Source organism: Crocodylus siamensis, chromosome 11 (genome assembly GCF_052110815.1).
Source record: "Crocodylus siamensis isolate JL-2025a chromosome 11, ASM5211081v1, whole genome shotgun sequence".
NCBI classification, from domain to species: Eukaryota; Metazoa; Chordata; order Crocodylia; family Crocodylidae; genus Crocodylus; species Crocodylus siamensis.
In genome coordinates, this window is record NC_143405.1 from 10,954,834 (window position 1) to 10,972,845 (window position 18,012).

Consider the following 18,012-nt stretch of genomic DNA (forward strand, 5'->3'; position numbering starts at 1 on the left):
CCTGCCATTGCATGCATTACAGTACTGAAGATTACACCTGAGCTAATATCTCTGAGGGTCTCCAGGGAACTCCACAGAGCTTGTGCAGTGGCCGGGGCAGGGCTCATCCACAGTTTCCAGCCTGTTTAGCTTTGCCGTTGCGCATCAAGGTATTCATTCACAACCTTCCTCAGAACGAACGTCTCCAGTTTCTCATCAGTCACGCTCATGAATACCCTGACCAATTCTATTAGTTCCCGATGTGTAACACAGAGAATCTGCAGCTCCCGAGAGATTTCTTCAGAACGGGAGTGTTGGAATTACAATGTGAGGCCTTCACAAGGCAAGGTATGGAGGCTGTGTGGGGTAGAAAGGAAGCTGGTTTCTCCATCCAAAACCCAAAAGTGGACACTGTGATTTAACTGCTGGGGTAGGACATTGTTTAGTGGCCTTCTAGCATGGCTTTTAGAACTGAAAACAATTCATGGTTACATAATGCTGTGATTATAAAACTGTCTCATCACATTAATCCTTTTCATTCTACCCAGCTGGTTAAGGAAAAAATTAGCTCTGGTATAGGGAAATGAATACGAACATTGATCCTAAGTTCCCCAGGCAGGAATTGCTGCATGAAACGGTTTAGAAGTGTAGCCTGTGGCAGGCAGATTATAATGTTACTCCAGCCCTAGCCTTCAACACTAAAATATGCAAAAGTAAATACTTTGAGATCATTAGAAAGAAGGCCTACACAAATACAAAGAAGTCTCATGTTCTTGCAGTCCTCCACAAAACCCATGTGCAATCACTAGCCATTAAAACTTTGCAAACATTAGCTGGGTGTTGAACCAGAAGGGGGATGGGTGAGAGCAGAGGGGTTGGGAGCAGGGGGCATCAAAGGTATGAGCAGGAGCTCTTCCAGTCATCTAATTGAAGCTTTCACTCTTCCTAAATTCATCATCACTAGACTTTGTATTATCCAGCTACCCAAGAAAGTGCTGTCATACCTGACTGGGAACCACAGGTAGTTAGAAAATGTAATGAATTTTAACTTCGTGCCTTCTACGGAAACCCCAGGTCAAGACACCGAGCTTGAAGCTAACACTGCCCTTATATTTTAGCTGCATTAACGTTTTCTTCAAGGTTCTTGTGCCTCCAATAAAGGCAGCTTTTCTCTTCAACAGTTCATCAGCCAAAGAAACAGACCACCCTCCCCATATATCTTGACATCATCTCTACTTAATACTAATCCTTATTTCAAGGAACTAAGGCCCTAAATTTCTCAACAAAAGGTTGAAACAGGAGAGTTATGGAATTGATACTTAGTTAGCAACTGCTTACCCGATGGCCTTTGACTCCTCTTATACCTGGGGGTCCACGGACTCCGGCAGGGCCCTACAACAGGAAAGGGATTTTAGAGGAAACAAATGGAAGGCAAGGAAAGGCGACATACAGGGGTCAAACCAGAGAAAAGATTTATACGACAGTCCAGAGTTACATACTCGTGCACAACCTTCATGCATTTTAGCTATACACGCTTGAAATACAAAGTTGACGCAGTGAGGGCTGCCAAAGATACTGCCATGTCTTCAAATCTTGTAGTGCTACCAGGTCATATCTAGAAGTGTGGCTTCGTGAATATATCAGTGATCTTTAGTTTATTAAGCTCTTCAAGGCAGGGATCATGACTGAGATTTTCAAACCTGTGTCTGAAATATTTGGTGGCTGAATCTACAGAGGTGTTGAGCATGCACAGCTCCCCACTCAAAGCTTCTAAGAGCCACTGGGCATGTCTACATGAGACAGTAAAGTAGTTATCTGTGCAGTAAATGTCTCAGCATCTGTGCATGCACCCTTGTTAGGCTATTAGGAATAAACTAATTTACTTTGCAGCAGGGTAGTACTTGTATTTACTTAAGAGTAAAAAACTCAGCAGCAGTGCACATCTAGACTCTGGCTAGCCCTGTACTGAAGCACCCTTGTGTCCCATCCAGCCCCTCCACCGCACAATGAGCTGGGGGGAACAGCCCCAGGCTGGCAGGCTGACCCCTGGGGTTCCCTGCCAGCCAGGGCTGCTCTGCCCTGGCTCAGCATGCTGCAATCCTGGGTGCATGTGCAGATGTGTGCTCAGCAGCAATAAGCTCTGGAGCGATAAGTTCTGGAGCCTATTGCTGCACATTAATAGGATGTGCCTACTGCTTAGCACCTTTAAAAGAAGTTAGGTTTATTATTTAGGTAAATATAGAATCAGCCACCTTAGTTTAGGCACCCAGCTTTAAACTTTTTGGCCAACTACAGATGACTTGTCTTTAAGTGCCTAGTGCATTCTTGGTGTTGCATAGATAATCATCCTCAGATATGGAGCTCCTTTTATATTACCAGGGCTTTGATGGTCATGCCAGTAGTTGCAATAAGATCTCAGAGCTTAGTCAGTGACCTTGACATCTCCTGTGTTAACATCACAAATGCAGGAAATATACAGAAAATGAAATATTTTCTTGTTAAGAGTCTCTTAGAACTGCAAATGAGTTCAATTACTTTACAAGGATTAGATAAATAACCATGCATTTCTAGCCTGTAACTTAAATAGTGTATTAAAAACTGAGAATGACACAGATTCCATATTTACTCTCAGAAATTCCACGTTTTGCTATTTATATACTAAAGATTTTGCCAACTGTCAGGCCCTGAGAACTCTGCTGAGAATCCAAACAAAATCAGATTGTGATCCTTCTGCTACTTGCATCACCACCACTAATAAAGCTTCTGCTTTTGAAACACAGTTACCAGTTTGAAAAGTATAAAAGTGCAATGCACAGTTGCTTTACCGACAGTACCCAACACGGAATAGATTCCAGCCCATTCCCTTGTAGCTGCTTGATCTACAGCATGATCTGTAGTAGAGTCTTTATTTTTTGGGTGAAGGGAGTGTATGTGACTGAGTCACACAAGGAGCAGCTGGTTCAGATGCACATTTTTAGAGTTATTTTTGAGCATAAACACACATTAAAATGAAATACTCTTTTGGTGTTTGGAAAATCCTACACATGAAGTATTTTGCCCATTCCAAAGAGCTTAGGAAAAAACCTAAATGCACAAAAAAATCACTCCAGCAGTAAGACCTTTCAGGACAACTGGCTCCCACACTTAGTGCTTCAAGGAGCTATTAGTCAGTGAAGGTGGATGACACTAAAGTGATTCCATAAATTGTTACAGAGGCTGTATGTTAACACAGGAGATGCATCAGAATGGGGCAAGGGAGTTTGTTTAAAGGCCAAAATGGGTTGAAACTATGGGTAGAGTTTCATGTCTATCAACTACAGCTCTGCTCTCCTCTCCAAACCAGTGGAGTCATCAATGCTACTAAGGCTCAGTGGGCTACTCTTGCCTCTAAAGGTTCATTCAACAAGAAGAACAATAAGATATAGGTCTGGTTTCAGAAGTAAATAATAAAGGCTTGTTTGGAAGAGAAATAGGCAGCAGCAGCTGGAGGTAATAAGAATGGAGATTTACTACCAAGAGATTGATTCATTGCCTGGCTGGGTAATATGGCCTATCTAATTAGGACTTCGCTTTTGTTTTAAGTGAACTTGTGGAGAAAACATTTTGCTTGGATGATACTACTGGTTATTTTATGGCAGGAGAACAGGTTACTGGAGGAAGCTACAGAGCTTCCACCCTTCAGATGCTCTCAAGAGACCTTTAGAGATCTGAGGATGTGTTGCTTCCTTTGGGCAAGATTCTGGTGCTCTTACTCATGCCAAGTACCATCTTATACTGCATGTTGTCCCCCAACTCCCACGGTGCTGCTGGCAATGCACTGTGCTGTGCAGCGTTGGGAAGGGTGGTGCACATGCCCCCCCCAACAATTAGCAGGTCTTTGCTATTGCACAACCTGATCTCTGCTGAGAGGGAATTTAGGGGCTTTTCTCACCTCCTTCCTCGTCCCCTGCACTCAGGCAAGAACAAAGACATATATCTAGCTAATGCATGTATTTGTGGCTCAAAGAGGTGCAGGGTAGCACCCCACCTACAGTGCAGCTGGTGCTGCCAGTAGCCACCATGGATGCTGCTACAAAGAACAGGGAGTAGTACGCTGTAGTGTGATGCCTTGAGTCTTCAGTCACATCCTGCAGCTGAAAGCCAGCTGTGGAATCAGCTGCTGGCCAGCCCAGACACTCTGGTCAGGGCAGGATAAGCAGGCCACACCTCAGTACTGCTCTGCTCTTCTGACATCTCAGGCTGCTTAAAGACATGAAAAAAAATGGTGCTTTACTTTCAGCTTGTTGCATCCCTGCACCAAGTGCAGGTCATGCCCAGAAGAGGCACCATGTTAGTTTAACCGGGCTCACCCAATGCCTGTATAGATTGGGTGCTTCAGCGGGGCTGATTGAATCAGCTATTAGATAAACACACCAAAAAGCCCTGCTAAAGGGCCTGATTTATACAGATGCTGGGGAGCCAGGTTGAACTAATGTGCTTCCTCTTCCAATAAAGCGGGTTTTTTTTCTTTTTCACATCTGTCAGTGCCCCAAGAGACTTCTCTTTATGTCAGTTTTAGGGATACATCTATAAACTGTTACTGTTGCGTGCCACTGGGTAAAGTGTTAAACTCCTGGTACCCAGCCAGTTAGCTGCAGTTGGCAAGAACAGTGACCAGCAGCATCTGGGAGCTGTCCGAGTGGGCAGAGCTGTCAGCAGTCTTTTGGAGGCCTAGCATTTTGGCAGTGATTGGACCAAAGAAATGTGACTCCTAACTAACTAATTTGTAAGAAAATCCACACATGTGGAGGGACATCAGTTAGTTCCCTGCACTTCCCTTCTCTCTGTACAACTGTCTTGTTATTTCTAATACACTATGCTGGAGAACCAGTGGCAGTTCTGCCAGCACGACAGCAGGGCTGTTGTCCAACCAAGGACTGCAAGAAACTAAAACCCGAGTAAAATCTGCCTTCCTGCCAATTCCATGCTCCGCTCACAGCTGTTCTTGTACCATGGCAGCTCTTCCAAATAAGGGGTCCACCTGGCACCAGCTGCTCCGATGCCCCACACTGTATACTGCACATGTGGTACTTTCTAGTGACAGGCTCCAAGGCTGCAACAGAGAAGGATTTCTGTGTTGTCTGAAGGCTGCAGACACAGTGGAGCCAGGGCCTCTCTCTAAGGAGTAGTGTCCCACTTCGAAGTTCAGGACTTGGATTCAGGAATTTGTCTGTTCCCTTACAGAAGAATGAGTTGCAAAAGTTTGGATTCACTTTGGACCTAGAGCTTCTGCTGCCTTTAAGGATTTCATCTCTCCTTTCAATCTCAGGAGCCCAGTGACCCAGGTAGGGGCACTGCAATGGGGCAGAGACACTTCAGGAAATGGTGATGGCCGTTACTAGAACACCTGAAATGTTTACAGCAGCCGGGCAGCTCACTGCAGTGATCACAGCTGTCACATGCACTGCTCTACTGTGTTAGTGGATGAGCTTGTTTTCAGACAACTACAGTCTAAATGAATGTGGGATGAATTTACTAAGTCTCACATTCTCCCTGCCTCCATTCTTCATTAGCAGCTGAAGGTAGATCCATCCATGCAAGGCACCAAATAAGCCACGTGGCACATCTTGCACAGCAAGGCAGTGTGCTGCTTTGGGGAGAAGCAGAAATCTTCTGCAGGTTTGCTACATCAGCAATCAAATGCACAAGGGGCTAAGAGCCTTTCTGCGAGGCACCAAGCACCCTGTAACCTTTGGCCAGATATGCCTGGTGCCCTGCGGCATCAGGCCTGCAGGCAGTGTTTATAGCAGAGTCCGCAAGCTTGTGGACTCGTCCCCATAACTCAGAGTCTTACTGAAGTCAGTGCTGTTCTTTGCCTCATCTTCTTGCCCTCACATAAAGCATCATCCCTTCTTAGTGTTTCTTTCTCTAAGTCCTTTGTGCTACCTTTCTCAGTGTCTCTTGTTAACAAACTGCCAATTAAACCTATGGCCAACACAATGGCCTTGGTTTTGAGCACAACACAAACTCTGTGCAGTTACGAGATGACTCGGTTTTACTTACTGGTGGTCCAGGAGGTCCTGAAAAGCCAATTCCTCCTGGTGCTCCAGGATGCCCCTACAAGATAAGAAGAATACACAGCATGAATTCCATGGAAATCTCTCCCTTCTCCCTTGGTCAGTGGAAAGAGCAGGGGACAACAGAAACTAAGGCAGCATCAGTCACTTGCCAGATCAGGCCAGCTCAGCTATTTTGCTAGGGCAGAGTTGCTCAGGGACAGATGTTTCAAGATCTCGGCACCCTCAACTGGGGCTACATTTTTTAACGCACTCAGCTCCTGCTATGGCTACAGTATGAGCATCTAGATTTTCAAAACAGATGGCTGCAGACTGTGAAGGTATGCAAGTACGTCCTTTTGTCTTGCATCAGGCCACAGAGGGAGGCAGTGGCAAAGGCGTAACGAGAGCTCAGGTGGTTATTAGAGCCGGCCTTTCGACCAGGCAGGGCGCTGCAAACAAGAAGTGCTTCAAGTGCCCAAGTATTTTGCGGTTACCTTTGCTTGGTACAACAGATCCTGACTTGTTGCCTTATAGAAAATGCTTCAAAGCCCAATTGTTTTTTCAGGTTGTGGACACATGACAAGTCTCTTTAAAAGCACTTGGCTGGGATGGTTTAGTCAGGAACGAACCTGCCTTGAGCAGGCTGCTGGATGAGGTGACCTTGTGAAGTCCCTTCCAGCCATACCTTCCTATGACAATTATGACAAAGCAATTTACCCCAGACTCCAGTAAAATTGCTCTGCAGTGGGTGCCTCTCCATGAGATGTTTTGCTGAGCATTAGGCGAATCTAATGAGAAGTAAAGCATCAGTACCTACATGTGCACAGCAATTACTGCACAGTAGATTAGTCTAATGCACCATTTTGTAGTACCTGTAGATATTCCTGGTCAGCCTAGGTGGCAGGGGCGACAGGGGTAGGGAGAGCTGTCCTGGCTTGGCGGGACGCTGCCTCCCAGCCACATGAGATCAGGATGGGGCTGGAAGCAGCTGCTTACCAAGCTGGGACAGCTCCTCCTGCCCCCAGGGCTTGGGAGGGGCTGGCTCTGATTTCCCTGTGGCTGTCAGGGAGCTGACGGCTGAGCCCAGAACAGTTTCCCCCTGCACAGATTGGGGCTGCCCCAGAGTCGGGAGGGCTAGGGGCTGGCACCTGGGGGAGCTTCGAGCTCCCCCTGGCTGCTGCAGGCGGACAGAGCAGGGCAGGAGCAGCCCTGGACTGAGCTGCTCTGTCAGGTGCAATTTGCTCCCAATGTAGGTGCACATGTAGACATACACTCGGGAACGCTTGGATGAGCCTGAATTTTCTGCGGAGAAAATTCAGGCACATTAATTGCATGCATAGATGGACCCAGGAAGGAGGACACATATAAGCAGTTCTCCCAAAGTGGCTGCCCAGAGCAGGCACTGTTACAGAGACTTGCCGCTAGGTGGCAGGGAAACAGGCTGCATTGAGCAAACTGCTGTTTCTGGATGTAGTGGGAGCAGATACGCATCAAACATTTTCAGCAGTTAATTCTACCCTGGATTGGAGTGATTTACTATGTAAATAGATCTGTGTGTTGTGTCTGCTCCACTTTCCCTACATAGGGAACAGGTCATGTGTCTACACCCTCAGTAAACAGAAGAGTAAATGGAGTGAACAATGCTAATAATCCTGGTGGGGGAAATGATTGGAGGTGTTTATAGCTCAACACTGGTCAATCAAATACCCACCCTCTCCATTTCCATGGAAACAGGAAGAATTTGTAGTTATTAACATTTCACAAAAAGGTTGTCCGGAGTTGTAATTTCTATTGAGCCGTCACCACAAAAGATGGGGAGGCATTAGTCAGATAGAAAGTGAGAGAGAGAATGCAGACTTACTCCTTACCATCGACCCCTTGACTCCTGGTGGGCCCGGTGGGCCAACTGAGCCTCGGTCACCCTAGGAAAGACAAAAGTGCATAAAGCACAATAAGTAATTTTGTTAATGAGTGCTATAAAATGACAGGGTGGGAGAATGGGGATGATAATACAGCAGTTGAAAGCATGGATGATTCACACATTACAACATCTGCTACTCCTACTTGGATCTGGGAATGTATCTGACATTTCCACAAAATATATAAATAGCGCTAGGTTTAGTGGCTCTTCCTTTTAGTCAGGTTTCTGTTGTAGTGTCAGGACAGTGGTCACTGATTTTCCACTGAAAACATGCTTACTGCTAAGTGATCGTCCTGCTACAGCTGCATACTTCTTTCAGAAAGGTTTCCTCCAAAGGCTGGTAGCGTCCGAGAATGCCAAAGTGCTGGACATAAGCATGATTCATTCTCTGCACTGCTGAAAGGAACTTTTTTATTTTCCTTTTGAAAAGATGACAGAGCTGAGGCACAGAAAATGTAGGCATCACACAGCTGAGACCTGAACTGTGTAGGAAATCTTCGTTCCTCATTGATCAAATGTCTAAAGGACACTGCCCTCTGAAGCCTTGCTCTTCCTAAGTGTCTGTTATGTTGGAAGTGGCATGGCCTAGGAAGCTTTAGTGGGGCTGCAGGGATTGTGAATGGGAAACGAGACCACTCCGTGTTCAGAATGAGCATGATGATTAAGGCCAAGATTTTTAAAAGTGGGTTGTAAGTGTTTGGGTATAGGGATGGTTTTCTGGTCTGTTTGCAGAACCGTGGGGTCCTGCTGGGAGCTCCCAGGTCCCATCACAATAAGGAGAGTAAATAGCAACAGCAACAATAATTTAGGAAGCCTGAATTTTGGAAGCACCCAATTTCAGCCACCATAAAGGGGTCAATTGTGAGCAAATCCTCAGTACTCACCCTCTAAAAAAATCAAGCTTTAAAAAAAGGTGTCTTATAAGAGGCACTAAAAAATTCAAAACAGCAAGTCATTTATGAAGCTCTTGGTTGTATAGCTTATTAACCATGCACACATTTCCCCATCTTTCAACATAACCTTGGCTCCTCCACATCATACTGTTGTTCTTTGCAGATATAGAAAGCCAGGAGCCTTATAAGTAGTATTATAACTGGTATTTATCAGTAATCCAGCAACTTACTGATGTCTGACAATACAGCTGCAGCACTAACCAAGGGTTGTTTGCTCTCTCTGTCTGGATGGATTGGAGACATGTACAGCAACTGCATCCGCTTCAGCTGGTAACACACTGTGATGTTGTGTGTGCGCGTTTTGTGGGCTGGGATAGGGACGAGAAGTAAGGAGCTAAGAGACACACACTACCAACTAGGTTACGCCCAAAATTTGACCTATCTTCCAACTGTCATATCATATTGGGGGAATATCTTAGATTTTAAGTAGCTATTAAAACAAATCCAAAGAAGGCATTGTCTCCAGTTGGCTTTTGTTAATGGAAGGCTTTCTTCCTGAATGCATAGAAAGGACCTGTTAGTTATATTATCCTTTCTGATAATAGTTGGATTCTGTTTGATTCAGATTTTCGGTTTGGAGTTTTCTGGCTAGAGACTGCTGGCTCAGCTATGCCTAATGAAAGTGTATTTCCCACTTCATTTATTGCAGAATAATGTAGGAAGTCCTACAAGGCAATTTCAGTTCAAGGTCTGGTTGATTTTTTTGAAGTGGGTGGTAGTTACTTTTGCCATCTGTAAGCTTGCCTTGGTAGAGAAAGAGTGAGATAGAAAATGCAGCTGTACTGAGGTCTCCTAGGGCAGACTTATGGGACAGCCTGAGTTTGTCCTCACACTGATATATCATCTAGAACAGTGATTTGCCACGTGGGGATTGGTTTTGTGGATAAGATAATGGAATAGGACTCAATGTACCTCCTTTAGGTTGCTGACCGTGCTTGCTGACCGTGGGCTGGCAACTCGGCTTCTCTGAGTAGCTACAGCGGGCAGTGCAGTAATAGCGTCTTAGTGACAAAGCAGGTAGAGAGGACAGAGCTTGCCACTGTCTGTTGTCTCTCTACATGCTGTCCATTTCATGAATCCATTTAAACTAAACAGTGCTGTTAAGACTGATGTTTTCTTATTCCCATAGCTACTCAGAGCACTTTTTGCAGCTGGGATTCAGTTACTATGTCTTTGCTCAGGCCAGGATCCTGCAGAGCTCCTGGGGAGCTCTGTGTTGACAAAGGGATCTGCATGCATGGATCAGTTTGCAAGCTAAACTTCCACTGAATTAATGCCTGGTCAGAGTGTAGGATTGGGCCCACATTCCCAGGTTTGAGGTGATATGATCCATATTACCAGTCCACAAAGAGGCTATCAAAGCCAGGAAAACTTTGCAATGCAGGCTGGGGAGGGGGCAAATATTTGCCCTAAGAAAAAGGGGAAAAAAAAATCAGTAGGGATTGTTCTTACAAGACTCTGAAAGAATGAAACAAACTCACTAATCTCTATTAGCAAAAACAATTCTTGTCAGTGCCCCTCTAAAGAAGAAGCGAGTGTTAGACCTTTACACTTGAAACAGAACAGATGCTTTCCACCTAGCACAAAGCTACTTTTTCAAATCCTAGAATTCTTCATTTAGCTTTGAATTAATGTGACCATAAATCTCATAGTTTTCCATACACTACACACACTCACATGCTGGCCAAAAATTAGAACAGCTGATTTATTTGCAAACAATTCTTACCTTCTCTCCTACTATTCCAGGTTCCCCTACCGGACCAATGAAACCCATCAGGCCCTGAGGACAACAGAAAAGTGCAATTAATTTTCTGATTTATTTGCTTACAGTGTAAACAATTTATTTGGGTTACCTTGCTGGCTGAATTAGCATAGCATCCCACATTGTACTGCCCAGGAATTCATATTGGCGACTATAGAAGACAAGAGTTGCTTCTAGCTATAGGAGGAGCTAGCTCACCAGCTGCTTCTGCTTTATAAGCCAGCTGGAGATTTAGCACTAGCATCTATAAGAGCTACAACATACAATACCAGGGACAAACTGTTGACTTGGCCAAGAGCATTTGGTGGAGAGGCCTACTCCATGGCAGGGTTTTCCTTTGCTAACATTTCCTGATGTTAATCCTGCCTGTGCAACTCCACCAGGAATATCAATAGCCGGAGCTCCACACGCCGGTGGTCACCAGCATTTTAACTGCTGCATTGTTTAGACCTGCTCTGGGTTAGGGGGGATTAAAATGTCTGCAGATGCTTAGAGCCCTGCATTAACCATCATTGCTACCGGTGGAGCCTTACCATTGGGATGTCTGCAGGGAATTAAGACCAGAGCAGACACAGCTAGCTGGGCTAAAAGAGCAGTTAGATTTGTCACACTAATCAAAAACCCTCTCAAAAACAAAGCAAGATGCAGGCTCTCTGGGATCCAACCTCATTTGGGATAATGAAGAAACACAAAGAACTGCTTTTAATTATGAAGAAGGAAATGGATACTCTCAGCTGAAAATTCCTGAGAGACTGTTTACAGACTCTGGTTAAAATATGCCACCCCCCGCAGCCAACTTCAAACAAGAGTATGGCTTTAGAAGCACATTAAGCATTTTCCAATCAAAGCTGGTGCCATTTTTGCTCTTGTTGCAGGGCTGCTGGAACAGCTAATAGTCCTGACTGTGATCCTTAGGCTTCTTACTGGATATGGGGTCTTTTTTAGATCATCCAATAGGTGCCATATTGATCACTCCAAGCATCTACCACTGCTTGGGCCAGGAATGAAAGCTATGCTCCAGCTTGCATAGTTAGGTCAAAGGCCTGGCTGCAATGTGGATGAAGCTGCTGAGTGTGTCCCCGATGATCTTTTGGAGGAGGACGTGAGACCACTGTGGCAGAGCCTGCTGGCCACATCCACTGTGCTTCTGGACATGGGCTTTTGGAGTGGAAGGCTGGGAGATGGTATTTAAACCCGCTGTGCAAACAGGGGACCCTGATCATGAGACATTTTGGTGGACAGACTCATGTTATGGCAATCTACAGAACTGAAACATTTGCAGAAGGAAGCAGGTGGAGGGCATTTAAATAAACAGGGATTTCTTTGGGTTGTGAAGTGAAGGGGGACAAAAAGAACCGTCCTCTTTTGTGAATTCTGCATTGCAAGATGAGGCTCCTGAAAAGAGAGCAGGAGGAATGGCTCCATGAAGCTTAGTAGGATCCTCCATCAGGTCTTTGTGCTTGTTTCAAGCCAAATGGAAAAGGTTCTTCAAGTCATCTTGGTTCTTCTGAGATGGGCACGAACTGCAAGGACTGGATCTGAGCCTTAAAAATTTCAGGCTGTTGCGATCTAGGATTTTGGTTAGGTACATTAGAGGACAAGGAGTGTGGGACGAAGTTCAGATTCAGTTATGACCTTCAAGGCTCTGGGACCATCTCAGTTGCATTTAGCAAGATAGCAAGTAGGCAGTATGCTCCCATGGACTGAACTTCAAGGAAATCTGTTTCTAGCTCTGTTGCTGCCTTGCTGTGCAACCTCGGGCAAGTCACTTAGCAACTCTGCATCAGTTTTCCTATTGGTCTGAGGTCCTTTCACTTCTATGGTACAAAATGCTATGTGCATTATAAGTATTATTATTAAATCAAAACATATTAAACCATGTACACTGATGACATCATGTAATCTTGAAGTCACGCAACATGCCTGGAAGGATTAATTAGAGTGTTACAGTGGTGAACTGGGGAGAGGCTGAGGGGGCTTTTTTCTCCCTGAGACAGCAATGGAATAAGGAGTTCTTCTCCTAGCACTTGTTTAAGAGGAGGATGGAGGAAAATAACCATGGGAATAAAACAGGATGCAGAAAGCACAGATGGTAAACTCTTTGGGGTGAGTCTCATCTTTTTTTGTATTTGTAGCATCACAGGACTCTAGTTCACAATGGGCTCCTAGGCACTTCTGCAGTATAAGTAACCCTAGTTACTATAATAGTGATATTATAATCCAAACTGGACTCAAGAGAGAGTGTGAAACCCAATGTTTCTGTCTCCAGTACTCTTGATCCAGTACCTCTCACAAGAGCTGAATCCTTTCCAGACAGTTTTACAGTTCTCCCTGCCATGCCCTGGCCTGAGGGATGGAACTGAAAAATTCTCTGTACAAATCTGCATTGTGAAAAAAAAAATCCACCATACACAGTGTGACTCTGATGCCCAAAAGTGAAACTGGGTTTATCCTAAAGGCAGAATAAATTGAAGCCTGAACTGTTCAGCACTGGGACACAGCAAAGGAGGGTAAATCCATGACAACAGGCAAGCTGACCACAAAGGGGCATCATCTCTAGAGGCTGACGGACCACTTATCTTTTTCAATTCGATACAGGTATCTATACGCAGTTGATAATTGATATTCAGAGCGTGGATTATTTATTGATCCAGGGCTTGAAACATCTGGTTGGTTTTAAGGCATAGACTAGAATGACCAAGGAATTGCATAGGCTGACCACTAGCATAAAAGATAAAAAGCTGAACAAAACATGTTTTGCAGTTTGTCTGACAAACCAGAGATGACAGATCCTCTCACACCAAGTTAAAAAGGACACAGAAAATCTTGGGTGCTTCTAACCCATTCATGCAATGAGCATGCTATTGAGACTGCTGAAAGCAAAGTGGTTTTAAAGTATTTCCAAAGGGTTTGGTGCACTGGAGCCTCTGTCAAAATTCAGGCTGAGGAAACTGGATTACCAGTGAGTTGCCCACCATGCAGCATCAGCTTTTATGACATGAAGTTGTCATGGAAAGAGCACAAGAGGACAACAAGGTTTGGAAAATCAAGGAGGCCACTAATTGGATCAAGAAGCAAGATGGAAAGTCTGAAGGAAAAGGGATGCACTTTCTGTGGTTATGGATCCTTTGGCTTGTGCTTCTTGGCACCCTCCTTCCAGTGCCATGCTGATGGGTTATGAGATACTGGAAGAGAAATTCAGTAGGAATTGTTAGGAAACTGGAAGGGCCGAGGGAAGGAGTGACGACTGGATTTCAGTTCTTGGTACCTCCAGTCAGAGAAAGAGCTTTCTCTCTGCTGGTGGCTTCTGTGCTCAGTTATAACTCAAAGGATAACTTGATTGCTTCCTGCAAATGAAGCAACAATTGGTCTGCTCTGCCAAGATGGCTAGTCAGCAGAGAAATCCCAATGGTGTAAGATCAGTTCCAGCACAGGTGGTCCTCCGGCTCTTGCAGTTCATGCTGACATTCTGCAATGAATTAACCCATGCAAGGGACATATTTGAGAGCAGACACAAACAGGATAGTTGTGTCTAGGTAAAAATAAAGACCCGGTGGCTGCATCTACACGACATGCTACTGCGCAGTAGCATCAGAAAAAACCTGTGTGGGGACACCACTGCTCAGTAACACTGGTTATGTGCAGTCATTGGTACTTGGTTATGCAGGCACTGAATGACTGTGCAGTAACAACTGTGCAGTCCCCTGCTCACATAGACACGGCCAGTGAGTTTATTGAGGGCATGTGAAATAATTAGGGGAAATTGGCTCACAAAGCTCTTGACTGGCCAAAATGTGATGGAGACACTGAACCGAATGCAGGAAAAAGTAAGTCTTGAAATGCCCCAAAAGAGCCAGCGGCAGTGGCAGATACCGAGCCAGGAATCCATTGAAAATGGTAGGCTCCGGCTGTTGCCACTGCGACAAAATGGATCTTGCATGAAGCTTTTTGCTTACTTCAAGGAGAAGCCTTGAAATACAATGCTGCTGAAACACAACTTCAAGAAGCGTGTGTAACCACATGTGAAATGCCAGCAGCAAGAATCCCATGGATAACAGTCACTGTTAGGTTTACAGTAACAGTTTAGGATACACTACAGCCAGTAAAGTGTTTACATCGGAGGAGGAGTTCAACATGCCATTCATGATGCTGTCGGCTGCATTCATCCAGCGATGACAGAGAGAGAAAGGGATGCTGATTCTTGCTCACAGGGAGGGAATCAGAGATTGTAATTCTTATCTTAGTCTGGTTTCCCTGGCTCTTCATGCAGCCCCCATCAGAATTAAACCTCTTCCCTGCTTTTCTGCATCAACAGCAAGCAGCTCAGCAGGGACGTCTTGCCTAAAACACACCGCATTTGAAGAAACACGGACGAGCAGAGCTCAGCATGAACAGGAGCGCCCAGAGACGGACTGCCCATCAGTCACTCCCAGCGGGACCTGACCACGGCCCTTTTCTGTTTTCCTGGTTCGTTAGAGCGGGAAACAAAACAAACGAAGGCACAGAAGGACGGGGGGCTAATGTACAATAATCCTATTCAGATGGAAGCAAGGGAAAGTAAAACAGTAAATAACAGAGACTGGGGAGGATGCTCTGACCTGTGTTGTGCGTCTGCAGAGCAAATTCAATGTGCCTTGAATTCTCTGCACACCAGCCTCTACCCTGTGGCTCTACCCACTTCTTAAGCACTGAACAAAAGAAGGGTTTTGACCTCACGTCTCCACTTGATCCAGGGAGAGCACAACACAACTGCAGACCCTCCCTCTGCCTGAAGAAGGGTGGTTGTACCCGAAAGCTTGCAAAGGTGAATATTTCCAACTAGTTTAGTTGGCCTAATAAAAGGCGTAAGATTTACCCAAAGAACCTTGTTTGTCCACTTGAGACAGCTCCTACCCCAGGGGTCTTTAAGAGGAGGCTAGATGAACACCCTGCTGGGGTCGTTGGACCCCAGTGCTCTTTCCTGCCATGGCAGAGCTTGGACTTGATGATCTGCTCAGGTCCCTTCCAACCCTAGAAAGTGAAACTATGAGACAGGAGTTTCCATATGCCGAGGAAGACTGCTGACCCTCAAGAACTGGATAAAAGTGAATTGCACTTGACCAAAAGATTCATGGAGGCGGGGCTGTGACAAGTGCAGTATTCAGCAGTCCAACAAAAGTAGCGGGTGTGGGCAATACAGACAGGGTGATATAGGCACAGGATCTTCCCCACGGTGCCTGCACAGATCCACGTGTCGAATATCATTGTACCGTCCCAGCAGGATGTGAGCGGTACGTCACTGAACATCATGACCTACATGACAGCAGGTGATAAGGGTTACTCCTCTGTTAAAAATGAGGGAATCCAAGGAGGTATTGTTGCTTCAAGATCTCCTTCCTACTGAGCGCACGTGCCACGCTCAGGCTCGCCTCGCTGGTGTTTGCAGAACAAGGCAGGCAGGGAGTCTGTGCCCTTGTGGCACCTCTGCCTGGCTCGTTACTTCGCTTCCTGTTGGCGGAAGGAAGGCATCTCCTCTTGTGCGGTGGCGCAGCAGGTTGGTTGCTGCCTCCAGCAAGGATCCTCAGGCAGGTCATACCCTTGCGACGTGTTTCCGCAGGTCCACAACGAAGCAGGCGAGCCGTCTTGGCCCCTTTGACTTCTTTCCTCAGTCAGCATCTGTCTCCACCTACTGGCAAGGAAGGGTTAAGCCGGAGAGCTCCCGGCTCCCGGCAGCTGGAGTCCCTTCCGCGTGGTGCGGCTGCGAGCATCTTATGAATGAACTTCCCGAGTCAGTTTCTTTGCAGCGGAAAACCAGCGTTTCAGGGGCCACCCCCCGGCTTTCAGAACTCTGTCTTCCCCACGAACGCTCAAATAACGCTGGGAATCTTTCAAAAACACCCATGTTTGCTTAACCAGATGTCCACGAAAGCAGGGAGGAAGCACAGTGAGGAGACGCGTACGCGATCTTATTTCACACTGTCCTGCTGGGAGTTCCCAGTCAGCAGCAATTTTTGCCGAGTGCTGGGCAGACAATATGAAAAGTCTCATTGCTCGCGTTATGCCTATGACACCGAAAACATTGGAGCGTCCGAGTTATTGCTTGTGTCTCGGGAAGAAATGGAACAGGCAAGGACCAGACCTTTCAATGCCTGAGGATCTGGGGTTGCATTTTTTTCCCCTTTCCTGCCAGTCCTCCCACCCAGCTGTGAAAATCTGCTGACATTGGATAGTCTTGACTCCAAATGATGCCATTTGCAGGGGGAAAATTACTCCAAGCATTGTGCAGCAAAGATATGATGAGAAAGGAGGTCATATAACATGAATCTAGTGTGACGTTTTTTATACTAATGACTTAACTGATAAGGAAATAGCATTTTTTTCTGGGCGATACTTCTAGACAGAGACTAACTAAGTAAAAATAATATAGCCAACTTCCCTCCCTCTGTTCTGGTTTCAGTGTCAGCAGAGGCCAGCTGTGTTTGCTTTTTAGTGAATAATGTCTAGAGTTTTTATCCAGAGTTGGTTCTGAGTGACTTTAGGCTTTCAAAGCACTTTCTAAACTTCCATAATTATTTGTAATGCAACAGCATCTAGAGGTCCTGTCCAAAATCAGTGCCCTGTTATGCAAAGTGCAATTCATAGTAAAAGCTGATCGAAAGAGATCCCAGCCTTGACAAGGTTACAATCTCCACTGATTAAACCTCTCACAGTGCTGGCTGAAGTAGGGTGGCCTTCCATTCTGTCATGGGGAAATTGAGGCATGGAGCATTTAAAAGAGGTGCCCAAGTCCACAGAGAAAGGCAGTAGCAGAGCCAGGAAACTGAAGCCAGGGCATCTGATTTCTAGTTCATGGCTTTCAAACCTCTGTTATTTAGCCTTCCTAACTTGGGCTACAATTTTGTATAATTATCACTTTTTTCCTTTGATCGAGTGTACCACACAGAGGTTGGTGCACAATGAGGTTCTTGTTGTACAGTTATTTTCACTCTCCCTCTCCAGCTCTCCAGAAGCCCCACAGCAATCTGTCCAAACAAACGAGTTTAAAGTAATTGAAAAGGACACTATGCTAAGCATTTCCTCTTCGTCAGTGGTTCTTTGTGGACCAAATGATTATTAAAAGCAAACAAATAACTATCCCATGCTACCAGGAAGAGGTTAGCACGCTCCACTTCCAAGGAAGCCATAAGGGGTTGGAAGCTCTCTATCCTGAGATCACGGTCCTAAGTGATTCAGTAAGGTAAGCTCAGTGAGAGCAGCAGCAGGTATACAGTACTTAGCTCTTATATTGTGTTTGTCATCAGTAGGTCTCAGAGCACTTTGCTGTCTTTAAGGTTGGGGTCACTGAAGCACAGAGCGGTGAAGTGGTGTGTCCAGCTGAAT

At 45.6% G+C, this 18,012-nt stretch overlaps 1 protein-coding gene across 2 annotated transcripts in view; it reads right to left on the minus strand.

Annotated features, from left to right (window-relative positions):
• Positions 1 to 18,012, minus strand: part of COL27A1 (collagen type XXVII alpha 1 chain) — a 234,622-nt gene that overhangs the window by 83,693 nt on the left and 132,917 nt on the right. For both annotated transcript variants that reach the window (XM_090021040.1, XM_090021041.1), the window contains exons 26-29: positions 10,618 to 10,671; positions 7,886 to 7,939; positions 6,022 to 6,075; positions 1,318 to 1,371 (exon numbers count right to left, since the gene is read on the minus strand). In XM_090021040.1, coding sequence (XP_089877166.1) covers positions 1,318 to 1,371; positions 6,022 to 6,075; positions 7,886 to 7,939; positions 10,618 to 10,671 — 216 coding nt within the window. The remainder of the gene's footprint in view (positions 1 to 1,317; positions 1,372 to 6,021; positions 6,076 to 7,885; positions 7,940 to 10,617; positions 10,672 to 18,012) is intronic.